This window comes from Molossus molossus, unplaced genomic scaffold (genome assembly GCF_014108415.1).
Source record: "Molossus molossus isolate mMolMol1 unplaced genomic scaffold, mMolMol1.p scaffold_m16_p_2, whole genome shotgun sequence".
In the NCBI taxonomy this organism is placed as follows: domain Eukaryota; kingdom Metazoa; phylum Chordata; class Mammalia; order Chiroptera; family Molossidae; genus Molossus; species Molossus molossus.
The window spans coordinates 144,100,492-144,123,457 of record NW_023425355.1 but is presented as its reverse complement, the minus strand read 5'-3'; the positions used below and the strand labels follow the sequence as shown (position 1 = coordinate 144,123,457).

At 53.3% G+C, this 22,966-nt stretch overlaps 2 protein-coding genes across 2 annotated transcripts in view; both read left to right on the top strand.

The window, feature by feature from the left end:
• Positions 1–7,470, top strand: part of SHROOM2 (shroom family member 2) — a 123,546-nt gene extending 116,076 nt beyond the window's left edge. The window contains exons 9-10 of the mRNA XM_036270193.1: positions 2,464–2,736; positions 4,883–7,470. Coding sequence (XP_036126086.1) covers positions 2,464–2,736; positions 4,883–5,149 — 540 coding nt within the window. The 3' untranslated portion in view covers positions 5,150–7,470. The remainder of the gene's footprint in view (positions 1–2,463; positions 2,737–4,882) is intronic.
• A 9,425-nt stretch (positions 7,471–16,895) lies between these two features.
• CLDN34 (claudin 34) lies at positions 16,896–17,546 on the top strand. The gene has a single exon (XM_036270208.1). It carries the CDS (start codon positions 16,896–16,898, stop codon positions 17,544–17,546), a length of 651 nt encoding a protein of 216 aa, XP_036126101.1.
• The last annotated feature ends 5,420 nt before the right edge of the window (positions 17,547–22,966 follow it).

Below are 22,966 nucleotides of genomic sequence, written 5' to 3'. Positions count from 1 at the left end.
CCACGAGGGGCGCCTATCGCGGGCCCCTGCTCTGCCGTGGGGTCCGAGGCCGGCCGGGGCGAGCGGGCTCAGGCACCCAGACGGGGGACTCGGGGTCTCGACGCCCTGAGCAATGAGAAGGGCCCTGGAAGGGCCCAGCGCCGGCTGCAGGTGCCATGGGGTCCTCGGCGGGGAAACCGCGTTGCCGTCGCCGTCAGCCGCGGGCCCGGGCAGCCTGACCCACGTACGGCCGACGGCCACAGAGGGGCCAGTGCCCTCATGGGAGCCCGTGCCTTTCCGGCTGGAGGGATTTTAGCACGAGGAGGATTTTGGTAGCTTGTCTTTCAAAGCATCGCCCTGAGCCAGAGTGCCCCCGTGGTCAGCTCTGTGGGCCCTCTGGGGTTGGTTTGGAACTGCCCCAGGAGAGGGGTGGTGCACGGCCGATTTCGGGTGGTCCCCTTTACATAAAACAGTGTCACTTGGTGTCACAGAGCGAGCTTTGCGGTCCTGCTTGGACTTGGCTGGTCAGAGGAACTGCTTGAGCCTCCTTGAGGTCTGTGCACCTGAAACTGTCCCCACGGTCAGCCCTCTCCCCGTGGGCAGCCCAGGGCCCAGGGGTGGCACGCAGATAGGTGTCCGCAGGCCTGGTGCAGAGGTGCTGGCACCGAGGGTCCTCCAAAGGGCACCTTGGGGCTGTCCGCTCACCACGGGCTCGTCCGCGTTCCCCGTGGTGGGCAGAGTACCCCTGGAATCTGCTGGGGGTGGACCGGATGGCCCAGAGATGTCCATGGTCACAAGAAAGTGGGTTTCTGGGGTGAGCTTGCCCCTGTCCTCCTTTGGAGCCGTTCCTGTAACTTTCCTCACATGTGGTGACGGAGGAGGTGGGTCCTGCTGTCCGCCTGACCCTCCAGTCAGATCCCACACTGCTGCTCCGGGACAGGGCAGCGGCCGATTCAAAGGTCTTACACGGTTCGTTGTTTATTTTTATTTCGTTATTTATTTTTTATCCTCACCTGAGGACATTTTTTGGTTTTGGTTCAGATAGAGTGCGGGGAGGGGGAGAGAGAGAGAGAGACATCGGCGTGAAAGGGACACCTCGAGGGGCTGCCACCCGCATGACCCACCAGGGCCGTGGACAAACTGCAACCGAGGTACATGCCCTTAGCGGGAACCGAGTACGTGCCCTCAGTGGGAACCGAACCCGGGTCTCTCCGGACCGCAGGCCGACGCCCTAACCGCTGAGCCAAACCGGCCAGGGCTATTTCGTTGTTTATTTTTGCTCGCTGAAAAGGAATCGCTTATAGGGCTGGTGAGAAAGGAGGAGGAGCAGTTGGTGTTGAGCGGTGACAGTGTCGGGGAGCCTGGAAGCGTCCTGGAGCTGGGGTGCTGGTGGTTACACGCAACGGGGATGTGCTTCATGGTGCTTTTCAGTCCTTCCTGAGGCTATTTTTCCCACTGATTTCAGAGAGAGTAGCAGGGAGGGAGGAAGGGAAGAGGAGAGAGAGGGATGTCAATGGGAGAGAGAGGCATAGATTGGTTGCCTCCTGCACCACCCCAACCGGGGCGGGGATCTAACCTTCTACCTTCTTTGCCCGGGACAACACTCTAACCCACTGAGCCGCACCGGCCAGCCTTAATGCCGCTTCTTAAAAGTGGGGAAGACGGTACATTTTATGTTACGTCTATTTGACATTAGAAAATGAGTCATTGATCTGGATTTTGGTCAAGTTGAAATCAGTAGGTTATTTTGACATACTTTTCAGTTCATTGACGTCCCTTTATTGGTCTTAATTTTTCATTGCGACTTCTGTGGCGAGATCGCGATTTATTTATTTATTATTTGTTTATTTGTTGTTGTTCAGACAGAGTCGGAGGGAGAGAGAGGAAGAGAGAGAGAGAGAGAGAGAAACATCGACGTGAAAGGGACACATCGAGTGGCTGCCTCCTGCATGACCCAACCAGGGCCGGGGACAAAGTGCAACCAAAGTATGTACCCTTAGCGGGAACCGAACCCGGGTCTCCCTGGACCGTAGGCCGACGCTCTAACCGCTGAGCCAAACCAGCCAGGGCGCGAGATCGCTTTTTAACAATGGGATTCAGTCCTGGACATAAGGCTCAATGCCCCTTGTACCGTGAGCCTTGCTGTTGGGAGCTTCCCTGCACGAAGCAGAGTTTCACGCAGACCCTGACGATTTCTGCAGAGATCCCGGTGGGAATGAGCTTTCATGAGTCGCCCAGAGAGCCCAGCTCCTGGTCACGTCATAGGACGTGGAGAGGACGAGAATCGGTTTCTTTTATTGAAGTGCCACTGATTTCACCAGCGGTCATTATTATCCTTCCCCTGGTCTTATAAGCCCTCTCTTGTTCGATGATGCAAAATAAACTCAGTCCCAGTTCAGTTGAATGCCACGTGCGGTGCTGCAGGGCTGGGGGCCGGGCTCCCCAGACCCTAAGGAGCGCGTGCTGCCGCCCTGTGCCCTGTAGCAGGAGCTCATCGGCAGCATCGGCCGCAAGCTGCAGGTGCTGCGCGAGGCCCGGGAGAGCCTGCTGGAGGACATCCAGGCCAACAGCGCCCTGGGGGACGAGGTGGAGGCCATCGCCAAAGACGTCTGCAAGCCCAATGAGTTCGACAAGTTCCGCATGTTCATCGGGGACCTGGACAAGGTGGTGAACCTTCTGCTGTCCCTGTCTGGTCGCCTGGCCCGCGTGGAAAACGCCCTCAACAACCTGGACGACAGTACTTCTCCTGGTGATCGGGTACATACACCTGCGTCGGAGCTGGGATTTGGGGAGGCGGGGGGTGCGGGTGGGGGTGGCATGGGAAGGCTTTCCTTGGAGTGTTGAGTGAATGCGTTGAAGGCTCACACAGCGGCCTGTCCACCTCACTGTGCAGGTGCTGTAGAAATGTGGGGGGCTCTCTCGGGTAAATGAGGGATGCTTGCCCCTCCCGGGTCCCCGGCTGCCCCGCCCTCGCGGCGTCCCTAGGGCTCCATTGCAGAGATGAGCAGCGGACGGGTGTCCCCTTGGCTGGGCGTTGCTAGGACAGCCTCACCCCACATCCCATCGCCCCGCCCAGGGCCCTCCGTGGCCGGGCCTGCAGGTCCCTGCTGTTAGTTGACAACCTGTGTCGGGCTCGGCAAGCTTGGTTTTCCGAGAGAGCGAGTCGACCCAGTCCGAGACGTGGAGTTGGCTTGGAGAGCGCCTCCTTCCTGTTTCCAGGTAGGAAGTGCACACGCAGACAGACACGCGAAGTCCTCCCCGATCTCAGCGGCTCTGCTCGGGAGCCCGGCTGCTTCTGCCCCGAAGGGAGGCCTGGGCTCAGTGAGCATCCGCTGCCCTTGGCTGCGGAATTCACTGGCGTTGCCTCGCCTCCTTCCACCCACGTACACTGTCCCTTTGTTTCGCGAGCCCCCGGGCCCAGGTGTCCCACAGAAGTGGCCAGGAGACCCCGCAGCTGTGCGGTCGGGGGTGCTTCCCCGCAGCCGCGCACCGAGAGCAGGCTATGTGTGCAGCCGTGGTAAGTGCCGGCGCCTCTTTGCTCAGCTCCTCTGTGTCGGCATTTTGCAGAGGCCGGCCTCACCCTGGAGGTCCCACCTGGCCCTTGCCGACAGCCCGCAGCCCAGTTGCAAAGCAGCAGAATAAAAGGGACCCTCTGTGACACCCAAGAAAAAGTCAGGAAGTCACAGCGAGGACGGGAGTCCTGGGCACCCCCGGCTGACGCTGGGAGGCATTAATGCATCCATCTCTTCTTTGTCTTTTTTTTTTTTTTTTTTATCCTCACCCGAGGACATTTTTTGTTCAGATAGAGCGGGAGGGAGAGAGAGGAAGAGAGAGAGAGAGAAACATCGACATGAAGGGACACATCGAGTGGCTGCCACCCGCACGACCAACCAGGGCCAGGGACAAACTGCAACCGAGGTACGTGCCCTTAGCGGGAACCGAACCCGGGTCTCTCGGGACCGCAGGCCGACACTCTAACCGCTGAGCCAAACTGGCCAGGGCTCTTCTTTGTCTTTTTAAAATATTTTTTTTCTTGATTGATTTTAGAGAGAGAGGAAGGGAGAGGGAGAGAGAGAGAGAGAAACATCGATGAGAGAGAACATCGATGGGCCGCCTCCTCCACGCCCCCCACTGGGGATTGGGCCCACAACCTGGGCATGTGGCCTGAATGGGAATTGAACCGGCGACCTCTTGGTGCGTGGGTTGGCGCTCACCCACTGAGCCACACCGGCCGGGCTCTTCTTGGTTTTCATTACACGTGGAGGGTGTCAGAACACCGCTGTGCATTCTGCAGGTGCAGAGTGTGGAAGTGAGGGCCCCGCTTTGGGAAGGGGGTCGTCTGTGTGCCCAGTGCAAGGCCCTTGTGAGGTGCGCGGGGACCTACCCCACAGCCCTGTGGTCTCTTCTGCGTCCTCTGCTCCGTCTGGGTCCTCTTCTGCCAGCCCACTCACAGGTCCCCGTCCTTCCGCTGGGGGTTTAGGAATCCTGCCCTCGCACCCCTTTAGAATGCATTCGTTTTGACACCTTTGCCGAGATAGTGTCTCGGGAAGGACACAGGTAGGAGCCCAAAGTCCTTTGCGCCTTGGAGCGTCTCCAGATTCTGTCGCGTGACTCTTTGACCCCTCCTGTGGTCAGCGTGGCTATTTCTGTCCACCAGGGCTGGCCGATGGGGGCACTGGAGGTGCGGGAGGTCCGTGAGCCCCTGTGGGAGGGCGCGGGCCACGGCTGTGGCTTGCTGCGCCCACGGGGTTCTTTCCGGCCATGTTCTTGGGACTTCTGTGCCGCCCGCCCTCGCCCTCGGGGCTCCATGGCGCCGTCCCGGAGCGGCGGCGTTTCCAGGGCGGCGGCCGCGGCGGCTGCTTCAGCCCGGTGCTCAGCGGCTTGTTTCTCTCTGTGTCCACAGCAGTCGCTGCTGGAGAAGCAGCGAGTCCTCCTTCAGCAGCACGAGGACGCCAAGGAGCTGAAGGAGAACCTGGACCGCCGGGAGCGCATCGTGTTCGACATCCTGGCCAGCTACCTGAGCGAGGAGAGCCTGGCGGACTACGCGTACTTCGTGAAGATGAAGTCGGCGCTGGTCATCGAGCAGCGGGAGCTGGAGGACAAGATCCACCTCGGCGAGGAGCAGCTCAAGGGCCTGCTGGACAGCTTGCAGCCCGAGACGGGCAAATGAGGGCGTCCTCCCCGCGGGGGGCACAGGCCGGCCTGCGTGCGCCCGTCCCCGGGGCCCAGCCACACCCCGGCCCGTATGTATGTCCTGTGGCGGGAACCCTCCCGTCGCAAAGAGGCTGTTAGGAAAACAGTCACTCTCGTGTGTGTTTGGGACGATGTATCGAAGTTTGCAGTGTCCCTTCTGAATGCCGAGCAGAGGGGCTGTCTGTGGGCCGTGCCCGGGACAAGGAACCACACGGGCGCTGGGCTCTGCTGAGGGCACGTGGTGCAGCACCCACCACGGGCTGCGGTCCTGGACCGTGGGCAAGGGCTCGTGGGCCGTGGTCGCTCGCCCTTCCTGCCGAGCCAGCCCCTTGGGAAGCAGTCACGGAGCCTCCAGGGTGCACCAGAGGGGCGACCCTAGGCATGTCGTGTGATTCCCACGGGGTGCACGGCCCCGTGTCCGTGTGTGTCCCGCCGTGTTGGTGTTCATTCTCTTTCCCATGGTGACGTCCTCTGACCCAGCAGAGACCACGTGACAATGCTGCCGCTGATCACTTATGAACATTGTAGAGTCCACGAGGTTCGAGAACCCGCAGTGAGATGCCTAATGTACCTGTTGTGTTCACTTGTTCCCAAACCGCCCCTTGGGGTGTGTGCGTGCTTTAACGCGCGCCGAGCAGACTGCTTCGCTGCGCGGGCCCGTGGGTTCCCGCAGCGTGACATGACTTGCCGCAAAGGGTGTCCGGTCGGCCCGTGCTTGCTACAGCTTCGCGAGGCCAGGGGGGTGGCTCCTAATTCCTGTCTCCACTAAACATCGATGTCCTGTGCGTGTCGTCACTGGCGGTGATCGGCGACTGGGCTGATTTTGCGTCTTTGACTCCGTCGGCGTGCAGCGAAGGCCCCACCCCGCTTCCTGTGAGAACCCCGCGTCCGGTGTGCGGGGGTCTCCACACGAGTCTGCCCCGGGGTGGAGCGGTTCCGGGCCCTTGTTATTCGTTGACATTGCAAGACGGTAAAGAGAGTCTACTCACGGAGCGGACAGCACCGTCCCGCTGCGACCTGCGGCTGACGAGGCACAGACTGGGAGGAACTATTTTCAAGTGACACATGTGACGAAGGAACGATCAGAGTGTCTGGAGAACTCTATAAAAGTCACCGTAAGAAAGCAAACAGCCCAGGGCAAACGATTTCACCAGACGGCACATCTGCGCAGCAAACGCGTGGACGAAGGGGGCCAGCCCCGACCGCCCAGTGGTCACTCACGGGCTGCCACCGAGGTCATCGCGGAGCCGGTCTGGTGCTTCACGCAGGCTCCCCTGATGAGATGCTGGTTACTGGAGGGAGAGCCCCTGGCTGGGCTCCTGTCAGGTGCCATTTGGACATGTGTGTGATGGCGGGATCGTTGCGGTCCCCGTGCCCCCTGACTCCTGGGAAGAAGTTTTCCCACAGGTGGGGAGATGTCTGTGTTGGCGGGGACCGCCGCCGAACCAAGCACACATGCACACCCCTGTCTTAGGACAGTGGTCCATGCTTCCTGAGCCGGAGGCCGTGAGCAGACCCCGGTGCCGTGGATGGCGCCGGCGTGCTGTGTAGACGGGTCCGCGCGGGCCTGCTTCACCAACGCTTCACCAACGCGGGCAGCCGACACTGGCCACCCAGCCACGCCCAGCAGACTCCTGCCTTTCAGAAGTTTCCATTCCTATTCACCGGAGGTCTGTGACTTGGAAATGGTACCGCGTGGGTCATCCCTTGCGGGGGAAACTGGCCCTGGCGGAGGAGGTCGAGTTGGCTGTTCGCCAGCCTCCGTCTTCCTCCCTCGGGGAGGCCACCGCAGTCATTTCTGTGTGCTCGGTTTTTAATTTAGACAAAGCTGTTCTCTGTGATCCCCCCCCCATACAGTGCTGTGACCGTTTTGATGCTAGGCCTGTAAACGTGACTCATAGAATCTGTGTGTCTGTGTCCTGCCTTCTGATGTCTTTGAGGACGTTCCTGCACATGGCGGTACGGAGCGCAGTTCCCCTTTTACCGATGCACCTGCGCTCAAGCGTCCTGCCCACGCCCGTGTCCGGTGAGCGGGACCAGACCCAGCCAGTCGATGTACGTAAGGTTGCACATAGCTGTCCGGCTGCAGATAAACAGTGTGGTGCTCATGTCCTGCCCTTGGCGGTGCGAGGCGGTGGCCGATCACGGACGCCGTGTGGTAGTGCGGCCCTGGAATGCTCTGTGCAGCTGGACTCCGTCACGGTGTGGCCTGCAGTCCCCTGTGGAAACGCGGACAGGTCATGCCCGACCCTTACCCCTCACCTGTCCACACGTCATCCTGCTCGATGAAATAAACAGTGTCTCTGGGTGCATGGAGCATGTCTCTGATTTTCCTGCATGACACCTGTTTGTGAGAACAATCAGAATGTCCTCACCATTAACAGGTTCCTGAAGGGTCGGCGAACTGTGGTATTGACTGTAAGTGTGTCCCTTGTGTGCCAGTCGGTTGGAAGGGTCATGGTGCTCTGGCCTCATCCAAAGACCCTTTCGTCCCGTCTCATCATGACTGAGGCTCTCGCCTGGGATCCCAGAGGGCTTTACAGTTGAGTTGCTGGGTTTTGGGTTTTGGGTTTGGGCAACAGACAGTCCAGCAAAACGCGCAGTCGCGTAGCAGGGGTCACCTTTGTGTGTGGTTCTCACCCCGGCGCCTCAGAACAGCTCAGATAACGCCGTTCTGTGGTTAGGGTGATGAGATTAAAAATCACTTCCAGCCCTGGCTGGTGTGGTCAGTGGTTAGAGGGAGCACAGGCCTACTCACCCAGGGGCTGTGGGTTTGGTTCCCGCTCAAGGGCGTGTACCTGGGCTGCAAATTGCAGGAGGCAACCAATCAATGTGTCTCTCTCACATGGATGTTTCTCTCTCTCACTCTCTCTCCCCGCTCTTCCCTCCCTCCCTTCCACTCTCTCTAAAAATCAATGGACAAAATATCTTTGGGTGAGGACTAAGCACAAAAAAGGAAAAAACAATTTACTTCCCAGCCGGGGCTTATTCACCCTTTAAAAATGTATATGTAGCTCACATTTATTTCAACATGTCAATTAGGACTGTGCGGGGGTTTTTATTTATAAGATTCGTGCTTTTTTTGTGACCAGAACTGTGTTGTAGGAAGTTAACTCTTGATTCTCTCAAAGATCCGTTGGTGAAATCGGTTTCATCGCACACATTTTGGCTTCCAGTCAGGTTTTCCAAGAACCTGTGGACGTGAAGGAGGACTGGATCCCGGAGCTCTGTAAGATTTCCAAGGACGTCTGCAACAAAGAACCTCATGGAACTCTTCCCTCCCGGGTTCTCAAACACTTTGAGCTTGGATTGCACCCACCCTGTGCTTACAAATGCCATACATCCAAATGCCCGCGTGTTGGGACTGACGCAGTTCACAGCTGACAAGCCCTGGGCGCTGAGTGTTGCACAGGGGGGCTCTGCCCTCTGGGATGGAGGGGGCACCCACCTCTATCTCCATATAAGACCGGGGCCTTTAAATGTACTTGCGATACATTTCTGTGCAAACAAGGCTGTGCGTGATGGACAACGTGCAGACACGCCCACATGTGTGTCCACAGCTAACAGTGTACCTGTAAGTGATATCTGTGAGCCCGGTACACGCTGGCACCTTGCACTCTGCAGAACCACCCACAGGATGGCAGCCAGCGCTAGGCCAGAGGCCTCCAGAGGCCACCCCACTCTCCCCACACCCATCACTGCCTGTGGCCCCGCCTCCCCTCTGGCCAGCCCCGCCCCCTGGCAGGTGAGCTGCCCCCACAGCCCTTCCCCTCCACAGACACAGGGCTCTCAGGCCCTTCATGGCACTATCCCATTTCCTCCCTGCAGTGGTCCCCTTTGCTCCTGTGCCAGCAAACACACTAGGCTCTTGGTGGGGTCAGCTGTCACCTGCTCTCCCTCCTTCCTCCCTGCACTCCCTCCCTCCCCTCTCCTCCCCTCCCATCTCCTCACTCCCTCTTCTACATCCCTGTCTTTATTCTACACCCCCCTCCTCTTTCATCTCTCCTTCTCCCTCTCTCCCTCCCTTCCTTTATCCTCTCCACCCTCCCTCTCTCACTCCCTCTCTGCATCCCTCCATCCCCTCTCTCCCCTGTCTCTTCTCTCCCTTCCCCCTTTCCTCCTGCCCTCTTGTCTCCCCTCCCTCCCTCCCTCCCTCCCTTCCTCCCTTCCTCCCTCAGTCCTTCCCTCTCTCCCTCTTCCTTTTAAGAAACAGGGTTATATATTCACATATTTTTGAAACCTGCTTTACACTTCACAACATTGGGAACTTCCCCCTAGTGATTCTTCAGTATAATGTTGAGTTTCTGGGTCATATTTAAGAATGGAAAGCGATTTACTGACTGTACTCTCTAGATGGGAATTTTAGGATTTGGGGGGCTCCCCCTTGTAACCTCCTTTATAAAGTTCGTTAGGTGTGTTTTGTGTGTACATCTTTGCACGCATCTCCCTTCATTTGCTTGGAACAAATCCCTCATGACAGAAACTGTCAGCAAAGGATTCCAGTGGAACTTAGACCCCTGCTCCCAGCTGAGTCCTGAGTGCCGGCCAGCTGACCCCAGGGGCCTTCCTGGCCGGTTACAGCAACCCCCTCGGCACTGTCCCCAGTCTTACAGGCCCCTTTCTCCCAGTTAGGACTCATCTGACACATTCCTTTCCCTCTCGCGCTCCTGTGCCCTGCTCCCACCCCATGGCTGTCCGAGGTTCATCCAGAAGGTCTCTCATTCCCCACTCATTCGGGCCATCTTTCCCGTGTGCTGACTGTCTCGGGTCTTTCCTAACGAAACCTCACCCGTGTGGTCCCCACTTCTGCTAACACCTGCTCTTAGGAGTGTTGTCATCACTCTTGTGAAGGTTAGGTCCAGGTGATGTGTTAGATAACACTTTTGGGGACAAGAGAGAGCCTAGGACACAAGAGGAGTCCAGTGGGTCTGGAGAGAGGACTCCGGTGGCCCATTCCTGAACACTGCCCGCCCTGGAAAGCCCAGAGACAAAGAGGGTGCGTGATGAAGACCAGACCAAGACAGCGAGCTCACCAACAGAACGAGGTTGCTGCCCTGTTCAGCACCTAGCAACTGAGAATGATGCGGACAATGGGTGATGGAACGTGCTCCTGATTGGAAGGCTGAGGCCGGGGCCTCGGGTCGACGCCAGGCCCAGGCTGTGTCTGCTTGGAGCAAGGAGCCAGCCCGGAGGACGGCCCAGAGAAGCCGTGAGCCGGACCTGGGAGTCGCCCTCAGTGGCCACCTGCCCCCTCGGAGACACTGCGCTGGTTAGTGGGGGCTCCGCCTTCTAAGTTGGGTATGTCTAATGGTGGGGAAACAGGTCTAACAGGAAGTGTGTCCTATTACCATCTCCTGAGTACAGTGCAGTGTCCCCAAGGACCTTCACAGTGCTGTGTACCATCACCACCATCATCTCCAGAACGTTCTCATCTTCCCAAGGTGACACTGCCCCACGGAACCTGACTGCCCTCCCCCAGCCCCTGGCAGCCATGGTTTCTCTCTGTCCCTGAGCAGGACTGCTCTGGGGACCTCAGAAGGGGGAAGGACACAGTGTTTGTCTCTCTCTACGGACTTACTTCGCTGGGCAGGCTGTGGTCACTGCTCATGCGTGTAGCAGCAGGTGGGAGAATTCCCTCCCTTTGCAAGGCTGAGGGGCACCCTGCTGTGTGCGGGGACCACAGTGCATCTATGCAGTCGTCCATGGTGGACACGGGGTTGGTCCGCCTCTCCGCTCCTGGGAATGATGCTGCTGGGAACAGGGGTGTGCACACACCTGCTTGGGGCCCTGCCTTCCCTCCTTTCGTGTACATACCCACAAGCAGGGTTGCGGAGTCGGGGGGATTCCACGTTTCTTGTGCGGACTCTGCATTGAGGTATCATTCCCACACGGTGGCATTCACCTTCGGGAGTGTACAATTCAGGGGGTTGCTGTATGTTCACACACTTATGCACCCATCACCTCTGTCTGATAAAAGAAATGCAGTTTTGCTCACCCGAGGATCTTTTTCCATTGATTTTTAGAGAGAGTGAGGGAAGGGGAAAGAGAGAGAGAAACATGGATGTGAAAGAGAAACATCCATTGGTTACCTCCCACACCGCCCTCAGGATTGAACCCGCAGCCCTGGTAGGTGCCCTTGACAGGGAATTGAACCCACGACCCTTAGGTCCCAGGACCAAAGCTCTAACCGCTTAGCTGAACCAGCCAGGGCAGGAATGCTGTTTTCTTAGTCCTTGTGGGTGTTGTGACCCACCCCTTGGCGACACAGAGTTTGTGTCACTAACTGTCGGAGAGTAACTGGCTGTATCTGTTATATTTTGAGGCCCATTCCTGGGTCTCATCTGATGTAGAGTCAAGGAGCACTGTGTTCATGATCCTGTGGACCCAAAGGGGGAAGGAGCCAACCAGTCCCTACCCGCAGCGCCCTCTCCCCCAGGCCATGGTTCCTACCTGACACCAAGCACCTTCTCTGCCTTCCCCAGCCCTGGCCTGGGACACCATGGCCCCCTGGGCGAACTGTCTGTCCTCCTAATTTGTTCAGGTTATTGGGGTTTCAGTGCCCTGGTTCAAGTTGGTTCCACACACTCCACAACGCCGGCCTCTCCCACAGCTTCTCGTCTGTGTGTTCGTGTTCTCCAGCTATCGGACACCTCGGTCCCTGTAGTTTAGTGTCCTTGTCCACTGGGGGGCGGGTCATCTGTCCCTCCCTGAGAAGGGGCAACCTTCTGCCATGGGTCCCACCGTTAGGTCACAGAGAGCTCATGAGAGCCAAGGGTGCATCGGACTCAGGCAGTGTGAGGGAGACAGCACAGCTGTTGATGGAAGCCGGCCCCTCCCAGGACTCTGCATTCTAAGGTTTCCCATCTCAGGGAAGGCGATTCTGAGTTCCTAGGGCTGGGTTTACTTCAACAGGTGGATACCGCTGGGTTTTTCAGGGTAGGAGCTACAGTCTGGTTAGCGATTTGTGTTTTAATCTCCGTGAGGCCAGAAAATCACGAGAACACTAAAGGAAGATCAGTGGTTAAGTGCCTCTTCCCCAAACATTTCTGTGATCTCTGAGCGGACACAGGGGGGCTTCCAGGTCTGCACCCACCCCGACCACACAGACAAGCAGGGACAGCTGTGCCGAGGAAGGAGCTGTGGGTGGGGTTGTCCAGTAGGGCACCCCCTTTGGAGAACTGGTGGTTCCTCAAATGTAAAACAGGTACCTGAGCCTGGCTGGTGTGGCTCAGTGGACCGAGCACCATCCCATGGACTGAGAGGTTCCGGTTCTATTCCGGGTCAGGGCACATGCCCAGGTGACAGGCTCAATCCCCAGTAGGGGGCGGGCAGGAGGCAGCCGTTGATGGTTCTCTGTCACATCGATGTGTCCATCTCTCCCTTCCTCTCTGTAAAGAATCAATAAAAACATATTATTTAAAACAGATACTGTGACCCAGCCATTCCACTTTAAAGTACACACAGAAGGTAAAGTAGAACATACATCCACACAGAAAGAGTTATATGCAGATGTCCACATAGTACCATCATTTATAATAGACCAAAAGTGCCCTGGCCGGTTTGGCTCAGCAGTGAGAGTGTCAGCCTGTGGACCAAAGAGTCACAGGTTTGATTCCGGCCAAGGGCACGTACCTTGGTTGAGGTTTGTCCCTGGCCCTGGTTGGAGTCATGTAGGAAACAACCAATTGATGTGTCCCTCTGACATAGATGTCTCTCTCTCTCTCTTTCTCTCTCCCTCTCTCTCTCTCTCTTTCTCTCTCTCTCTATCACTCCCCGTACTCTATTTGAAGATATTTGAGAAAATATCCTCAGGTGAGGATTAAAATGAAAAAGTGACCCCAACTGTCCATCAGCCACTCAATGGGTAAACAAGATCTACTGTAATCCTATAGTGGAATATTATTGTGCCTTGAAAAGGAATGATGTACTGATAAATGCGTGGAACCCCAAAAACATGATGCTCAGTTAAGAGCCAGGCACAAGGCTGTGGGGCTGGGTGGAGGTGGGCAAATGGGGGATGGACATCTGTAAAAGTATCAGCAATGAACAATTTTTCAAAGAGGCAGGCACGAGAGCCAAATTGCATGATTGCATTGCTTGATTGATTGACTTATTTATCTTTCGTTAACCCTCATCTGTGCATAATTTTTCCATTGAATTTTAGAGAGAGTAGGAGGGACGGAGAGAGAAACTTCGATGTGAGAGAGACACATCAATTGGTTGCCTCCCACACGACCAGTGGCGCCGAGGATTGAACCTGCAACCGGGTACGTGTCCTTGACCTGGAATTGAACCTGGGCCGACGCTGTAACTGCTGAGCCACACAGGCCTGGGCGCGTGATTGCATGTATATGAAATGTGCACAGTCGACGGATCTGTAGCGACAGAGAACAGATGGGTGGCTGCCAGGACCTAAGAGGGAACGGGGCGTAACTGCTCACAAGCACAGCATTTGCTGAGGTGAGGAAGACACCCTCGGGGTAGTGGTGATGGTTGCATCAGCTTGTGAATAAGCAGAAACCCACGGAACCGCACATCTCAAAATGGTGAATTCCACGGTGTGTGAATTCTAGCTCAGTTAAGCTGTTTGAACAGGGCAAGCAATGCAGTCGTGGTCAAAGTGCCCAGAAGGTAATGATGGGGGCACCTGTGACAACCCAGGAAGACAGCTCCTCTTTTGATTCTCAGAGGTGGTCCTTCCCTTAAGCAAACCATGTGTAACCCATGGAAGGGCTGAACTTTCCAGGTTACAGTGGCCTCCTTACTGCAAACTTTTCTAAAAGGTTTTCAAGAGCTAGGTAAGTACATGTGGAGTGGGCCAGTGGTACAAAACCGAGCCATCGAACCCTGACGCGGTGACGTCCCGGCCATCCCAGCAGCACCTTCAGTCCCATTGGTCTTCTCTCCAATAGGAGAGGCCAGCTGAGCTGCTGATGCATGAATATCAAGTTGTGGGGGCCAGTGACCCCAGAGTGAGGGCTAGAACTGATCTCTTTCGGCACCAAAAACAAACGTTTCAACTTCCCCACTGTCGTGGAGCTTTCTCTCAGTGGGGTGGGGCTTTGTAAAATGTATGTGAGAGCGAGAGCGTGGTCCTGTGCCTCCTGGCCACGCAACATGGGTTACAGAGCCTCCCGGCTCTCCGTTAGGAAGTGCTGATTCCACAGGCCATCAGCATTAGGCTGGAAGTCCACACCACGTGTTGAACGTGGTTGCTGTAATTTAAGCGAGCACGTGGCAGTGGTCCTTCGGGTCATCCGTGCCTGTTGTTGCAGCACACGTCCCTGGCAGGCATCGCCACAGGCACCCCCTTGCAAACTGCCCTCAACTCTGCCCCACTCCCCCTGCCTCAGGAAACCACCTCACCCGCAGGTCACACGTCACTGCAAGTCCGTATTCCATTGGGGTGCTCGGCAAGAGGACCAGGGCTGCAGTAGCCAACTTCTGAAGGATCGCTGCTTTGAGGTGGGGACAAAGTGAGCATCTGACAGGCTCTGCCAATGCCAAACGACTGCTTAGCCTTCGAGTGTGTGCTCCCGGGGTCCCTGGCCCACTTCTGGGGCTTCAGAGGGAGCCCACAACTTGAACTCATTCATGAAGTTCTCTGTTCTTCCCCGTATTCTCCTGAACGAACCATGAGGAAGGTGGGTGGCCTTCAGTTGTCCCCTGTTTGTTGGCTGCAGAGAGAGCCACCTTCTGAATGCCGTGTCTTCCCCACACTTGAGTTTCCCCTGGAACCACACGTTCCGTGACCTTGAACGGGTCAGTCCTTGTCTCCAGCCCTCATGCTCCAGGCCCCAGCTCCCAGCTGGCGCTTTGTCCGTCTCCAAAGAAACACTCACCGCCAGCTGAACTCAGTGGCACTGATTCCCGCCGGCACGCCGTGTCAGGGGCTCCTTCCCAGTGCTTTGTTCAGGGTTATCTGGCCCCAGAGAGTCATCTCTATAAATCAGGCGTCTTCCGTGAACGTCTGGCCATGAGACGGGATTTCTGGTATCAGTCTGGGAGATCCCTCACTCTGTAACTTTCCACTGGGGACCCCCAAACAAGGTCCAGACCCCTCAATGCTGTCCACAAACTGGCTTCAGCGTCCACTCCTGCTCCTTCTTTACTAATTTCCGGGCTTGTATTGCTCAACATGCACCCATGTTTCTCCTACTTAAAATATACAAACAAGAGAAAATTCACTAGTAATGCCAATTATCATACACCTCTTATTTTAGCTTCCCAGTGTATTTTATGATGGGCAGAAATAAGATCATGCTACATTCTTATAGTTTTCTTAGCCCTGTTTCATTTATTTATTAATGATTTTTAAGAGAGAGAAGAAGGGAGAGGGAGATACAAACAAGGGTGTGAGAGAAACATTAACTGGCTTCCCCCTCACAGCCCCACCACTGAGCCTGTAACTCAGGCATGTGCCCCGACTGAGTGGAACTGCCTACCATTCAGTGTTCAGGACCATGCCCAACTGCCTGAGTCACACCGGCCAGGGTGCCTAGCCTCCTTTTTTTTTGGTAATCCTCACCCAAGGACATTTCTGCATTTATCTTCAGATAGAGTGGGAGAGAGAGAGGAAGGAAGAGAGGGAGAGAAACATCAATGTGAGAAAGACACATTGCCTGGTTGTCATCCACACAACCCCAACCGGGACCAGGGACAAACTGCAACCGAGGTACGTGCCCTTAGCTGGAACTGAACCCAGGACTGCCTGTTTGAAAGTTTGTACATTCTTTTTTCCATCCTCATCGGAGGACATTTTTTTTTTTTTGCATTTATCTTCAGATAGAGTGGGAAGGAGGGAGGGAGGAAGAGAGAGAGAGAAACATCGATGTGAGAAACAAACCGGCCAGGACAAACTTTGTACATTTTTTAAATTGATCTGAGAGAGAGAGAGAGAGAGACACTGATTTGTTGTTCCACTTATCGATGCATTCATTGGTTGATTCTTGTATGTACCCTGACCGGGGGTTGAACCGGCAACCTTGGGGTTGTTGTGGCGCAAGAGAACTGAGACACCACCAGAGCCAAATTAAAGCCAAATAGAGAGAAAAGCCGGCCGGCGACTGATCCCGAATTCTCAGAGATCAGCCCCGACTATCAGCTCCTTTTTTATTTTATAGGGGGCTTGTTACAAACTTCTGCAAGCGGCATTTCTTGTTGGCTTTGCTGGAGAGCAAGCAGGTACAGAAATGGAGCCGTTAGTTAGATAAGCAGGAGGGAACGAAGGTGGGAGGGAGCTGAGGCGGAAGGGAACTGGGTGACCTGGGTCAGCACACGTCTCTCCTGCTAGACATTCTATTTTCTAAGTTCTAAAAACGAACAAATTCTCCTAGAGGACACATTCATTTGGAGGAGTACCAGGCCAGCTGGTACTTCCTCATTTGCCTCTACAAGCTTCATAGTTGGCCTTCTGTTTACTTAATCATTACGAGATGATAAGTGGTATTGGGATGACACTCTAACCAACTGAGAAACCTGGCCAGGGTAAAAGTCTGTACATTTTAAGCCTTTCAGTAAATACTGCCAAGGAACCCTTCACTAACTTTGTTCGGTCTGCGTACCCACCAGCAGGGCATGAGGGTCAAATGTCTCCATTCTGCCACGTGGCACGTCCGTGTGAAATACAGAGCTGCTCACCCCTGGGGGGCTGTTGCAGGTCAATTGTCTCATCCTCATGATGCCCTATATTGATTTGCAGTTCCCCTGGGGACGTGGCCACCATGAGACTGTTCGTCAACAGCAACAATTGCCAAATGGCGGCTTTCACTGTCACCACCTTGGGATGGATCTTCACCATGTTGTCCATGGGCCTCATGGAGTGGCGAGTGTGGTACATGGACAACAGCAGCTCCTCCTTCCCCACCGGGCTGGCCTGTATCGGACTGTGGAAAGTCTGCACGCATCACCACACCACCTACGCCAGAAGCAACACGGCATGTCGCCTTCACCCCTACAGGGACACTTACCTGCCTCTCGATGTTCGTGTTGCCCAACACCTGCTGCTGGCCGCCAGCACTCTGGGGCTCCTGGGGAAGGTGCTCCTTGGCTGTGGCCTGAGGAATGTGTGCTTCGGACATCTTCAGAAGAACGCCACCTGGAACCTCTTTCTCGCTTCAGGGATTTTGAACATAACGGCTGCAGCCTTCATCTCCGTGGCTGTGATCTGGAATTACCACTCCGTGATGAACGAAGAGGGGATAGACTTCCCGCCGTCCTTCTACATCCCCTTCAAGCCAGACAAGCAGGAAATCGGCAGTGCCATTCCGGCGGCGGTCCTGGCTGCCCTCATGATGTTGTTCGGCGGGCTGTTTTCCTTCTCCTACAAGTTCCCCGCCGACCGCCAAGTGCACCCTGAAGTTTCGCAAATATGAAGGTCCTGGTTGCATTGCCTTTGGAAAGCCAACATTAGCCGGAGTTCATGGACAATGTGATCGGGGTTGTGTGATGAATCTTCTCCAAGGACTCAAGACCATGGCAGAGGTCTTTTGGGGCAGAAAGTGGCCATTTCCTTGTGTCTGAATTTGGCTCGTAGATTCAGGAAGTTTCATTAAAAAAAAAATTCCAAGGAGACAACTGCCCACTTGTGTTACTGGGTTACTGGGTTTTAATTATTGTTGGGTAAATAATCAATACTATACACGTACAGGACATTAGACTTTTTAGGATTCTCACATCTTCCTCTTATACTTCTGCTAAAAGCAACTGACCTTATTTCCTGTGGCATGGAATAACATCTCTCTACCATATAAAATTCATAGAAAAGGTGCAAAAGTAGAATAGCATGAGTTCCCCTACACCAGACTCAACAGCTATTGTGATTCTGGCGTATTAGCTTTCTCTCTCCTTTCTTCCCCTTTTTAAATCTATTTTTCTTTTTCTGAAGGACTTTAAAGCAAACCCCATACATCATGTTCCTTCATACCTATACACTTCAGTATTACTCTCTAAAACAAAAAATTGACACTTTCTTGCATAACCATATTATACCTTAAAAATTAACAACTATTTCACCCTGGCTGGTTTGGGTCAGTGGTTAGAGCATTGGCCCACAGAGCAGAGACCTGGGTTTGGTTCCTGCTAAGGGCAGGTACCTCGGTGGTGGTTTGTCCCCAGCTCTAGTTGGGGTCGTGTGGGTGGCAACCACTCAATGTGTCTCTCCCACATGGATGTTTCTCTCCCTCTCTCTCTTGCTCCCTCTCTCCGTCCCACTCTATCGGAAGATAAATGCAAAAATGTCCTTGGGTGAGGATAAAAATGACAACTATTTTTTAGCATCAAATTCTGGACAGATGTTGAAATTAAAGCATAATTACTTACTCTACTTCTAATTACCTTTTATCCCAATGGTTCTTAACTCCATGGAAATTCTCCCCAGAACTGCCATACACACAAACTTTTGACAGGTTCACAAGTCTCTTGTAACCTATTCATGGATCTCATTTTCAAAATAAGTCACCATGTCCAAAAAGTTGATTTACTGCTTCATGGAGGTGCTAGAAACTGCCCCTCATTTCTTCCTTTATTTATTTATTTTTCAGTGTAGTTTGTTTTTAAAATTTTTTTCCCTTTATTGATTTTCGCGAGAAGAAGTGAGAGGGAGAGAGAGAGAGAAACATCGATGAGAGAGAACATCGATTGGCCGCCTCCTGCATGCCGCCCACTGGGGATCAGGCCCACAGCCTGCTGCCCCTGCATGACTCCCCGGGGCGGGGCACTAAGGGAAGGGCGCTAGGTTTCTGTGTCTCAGCCTCCACCTCTCTGCTTACTAGAATCCAATGATCCTTTCCCGCTAAAACAGCTGAACGAAAAAGATTCGAGGGAAAACTCCAAGTCAACCTGTGCACTTGGACTTGGGCATGGAGACGAGTTTTCATCTCTCTTGGGTGGATATCGTGCAGTAGGGTTGCTGGGGCGTGTGATAGGTCTAACTCATTCTCAGACCTTCACCCACATTTTCTCTTCCCATTCAGTATCTATAGTTGTGTGGCAACTGCCGTTCTTGCCACGTCCGGCCTAGGCCCACGTGAAAGGCAATGGAATACTATGCAGGTGTATTAGAAACATAGGTATTGTTTATACAAATCTAGGTGACTGGTCTCAGAACCCCACCAAATAGGTATGACCTTGTGTGTTTGTGTGTGGGGGGGTGCCTTTTACTCCCGTACTTCATGGGTGGTCCAACTAGCTTCCTGAGTATGTTGTAAGCCCCCTTAAAGCCCTCAATTGATTACAGTACAAAATTATTCGTAAGGCCAAGTCAGGAGAGGCAACAACTTCAGCTCATTCGCTTACTGGTGGATTCTCTCAGCAAATATTAACTGGATGTCTTTCACGTGAGAGGTTCATCCAAAAACATTCCATCGAGAACTTTGCGGACATAGACCTGACACCCACCCTCTGCTTGATTGCTCCCAGCTACTCAGATGTTTAAAGCGATTCAATCAAAACTAAACAAATGACTTGAGGGGAGAAGTGATGAATTGGTTAAAAATAAGACATACTCTAATGTCAGAGTCACACATAGAGGGTCATAGGGCAGTCCCAGGACAGAAATCAGAGGGCTGATATGAAATGGCCTTTTTCTCAAAGGATATTTAAGTCTTTGAGAGCAGAGTGTTTGAAAAATAGCCCTGCGGTGATATAAGTTGATCCGCTATTTAAATATGTGTTCCAAAAACATTGCCTATGGACCCAGGTGGGCTGGGGGCTCTGCTAGAATTTGACATAATCTTTGCCTTTGGGCTTTGAATTCTCATTTGTGGGCAGTGGATTCTTCCTCCCTGATGGAGAGTTTGTAAAACTCCCGACTGGCCACACTTGTGTTAGAAACCTAACTGCACACAGCACACATTTCCTACTGCCCCGCGGGCGTCAATATCAAGGTACAGAGTAAACAAGTGTCTTATTTCTAAACATCAACCAGTTCCTGCCCATAGTAGCTGCGATCTGGTGACACCCCAAATGGTCATCAGTGGAAGAATGGACACACTGACTGGGCATGTCCATGCCCGGAATGCTACGCAACAATGAACACGAACCAAGAGATGATACGGTCAAGAACACAGGTGACTTCCAAACCATCATGCTGAACAAAGGAAACCAAAAGTCCATGGTCGGGGTGAGGGCAGAGGGGTCAGACACTGTGGCTGTTGCCCCATGAGAGGTACAAAAGAATTTTGGGGACATGGGGATATTCTCTCTCTGATGTGCATTGAGGGAGTCTATGCAAACACTCCTTGAGCTGCACACTTAAGGTTAGTATGTTTCACTCTTTGTAAATTATACTGCAAGTGAAATAAAAATCAAAAGAAGTAAAGAGTAAAAATAAAACCAGAAGTTTCTCCCTCGTTGTGCCTCTTTGCCGTCCCTCATCTGCTCTTTTTCCTCCTCTCTTCCCACTGGGATCCCTGGTGCCTGGTCAGGTGTGTGCATTTCTGGAAGGGAGTCTTGCAGGCAAACTGCAGATTTACACCAGGAATAGTACATAGAGGGGTGACAGCCGTATTTGCAGTAGAAGAGAGGGCAAAGAGGGTGGGATTGACCTTTGCAAGTGAAGCAGAACAAAGCTGCACATGAGGGCAGGGTCAGGATGGACCTGAGGCTGCTCGTCCAAGGACACTTCAGGAAGGCACGTTCCGGATATCTCTGACCCTGGCTCCTAGCATGACGCACCTTACTCACCATCACTGTGGCCTTTTACAGTTCTTCTATTTAAGACTCTCCTGGCCTGGCTCGCGAGGGTCAGTGGTTGAGCATCGACCCATGCACAAGGTGGTCGTCAGTTCAGTTCCTGGTCAGGGCACATACTGAGGTTGTGGGCCAAATCCCCAGCTGGGGCATGCAGGAGTTGACCAGTCAGTGTTCCCTCTCATCAATGTATCTATCATCTCTCCCTCTTCCTTACTCTTTCTAAAACATCAGTAGAGAAAAAAAATAAAAACAAAGAAATAAAACAAACAAAAGATTCTCCTGAATTACAGTGACTATTTGGTCTCAGACCTCAAAAAAGACATTTCTATTCTTGCAAGAATTCTCAACTCTGTTCCATGGCTCTGGCCCTTTAAGAAGTCTCTGGTCACCAGGCCAGGTTGTCATGGAAACATAAGAATGCTTTGATTTCCTTATTTCTCTTACAACTTGGCAGTTACCACCATTCGTACATCTGAGTTCTCTTCCTACCTGTTCGTATTTGTTGGAGAACCACTGTGGTGTGTTTATCTTTTTGTTTGCCCGGGTGAGAACAGCCTTGAGATTTTTGGGAGTCACTTTAGTTTAACCCTTTCATCTGCTCTGTGAACAGGTTAACTGTCATCGGACGGTCTACAGGACAGGTAAGCCCAGGCCCCCTTTATTTTCACAGAAACCCGCACCATCATATTTTCGGGCCGGTCTCTGAGCCTCCTTGCTCTTAGCTTTGTCGATGGAGGCCCCTGAGTGTCACCTGACTGCCAGTTATGACTGTCAGCAGGTAATGCCATCTCCAGCATGGCCTTGCTCTCTCCTGGGCAGTGACAGGACTGAGCGTGAGTGTGAAAGCAAACACGAACATGGGTGCTAGAAAGGGCAGTGATGGTGTCGCCAAACCCCCGGCTCTGGCTCCTTGACTCAATCCAACCCATCTTTGCTCTTCATAAACCATTGGCTTTACTGTGGTGCTGTTTAAATTGTGTTACGATATACAAACCTAAATGTACCATTTTCACCTTTTTAAGGGTACCGTTTTGCAGCATTTTGGACATTGACCATGTTGTGCTACACACCACCATCATCTGCAGAACTTTCTCACCTTCCCAAGCTGAAACTCTGTCCTCATTGAACTCTGATCCCCCATTCCCCTCCCAGCCCGGGAAACCTCTGTTCTGCTTTCTGTGTCTGTGAATTGACTGCTCTAGGGACCTCCTGTAACTTGAATTCCACAGTATTTGACATTCTGTGTTTGCCTTTGGTCACTCGGCAGAATTTCTTTAAGGTCCATCCATGTTGTAGCAGGTATCAGTATTTCCTCCTCATACCAAATAACACCCCGTTGTGTGCATGGACCACATTTTGTCTATGCAGTGGTCCATGGTGGTCGTTTGGGAGGTTTCCACCTCTCGGCTCCTGGGAATAACGCTGCTGTGAACATGGGTGTGCAAACACCTCCTTGTGTCCCTGCTTTGCCTAATTTGAGTACATATCTACAAGCCGGGTTGTTGCACCATATGCTAATTCTATGCTTATGTTTTCTGAGGAATCACCGTACCAGTTCCACAGGGGCTGCACCGTTTCATCCTCCCACCTGCAATGACAGTGATTCCCGTTTCTCCATTCTTTATTTATTTTATATTTTTTGATCTTTATTGTTGAATGCATTACAGATGTTCCTCATTTTTCCCCCATTGACCCCCTCCTCCCCACTCCTGCCCCCCTCCTGCCTATTCCCACACTTTTTTCTGTGTCCATTGGTTACATGTAAGTTTTTTGGGTCATTTCTTCCCATACCCCAACCCCTTCTCTTTGAGGCTTTGTCGGTCTAGCAACCAATTTGTACTTCTTAATCCCTTCACCTTTTTCACTATTCCCCCAAACCCCCTCCCATCTGGCAACCAACAAAATATTCTCTGTATCTATGAGAATGTTTCTGTTTGGCCTGTTCATTTTGTGTGTAGATTCAATTGTCTATAGATATGTATTCATTGCCATTTTTTTCATATATTTTATCTTTTTCTTCAAAAAGACCCTTCATCATTTCATATAATAACGGTTTGGTGGTGCTGAACTCCTTTAACTTTTTCTTGTCTGGAAAACTCTT

Excerpts from the sequence above, each read along its gene's own strand:
- CLDN34 (XM_036270208.1), top strand. The coding sequence starts at position 16,896 with ATGAGACTGTTCGTCAACAGCAACAATTGCCAAATGGCGGCTTTCACT.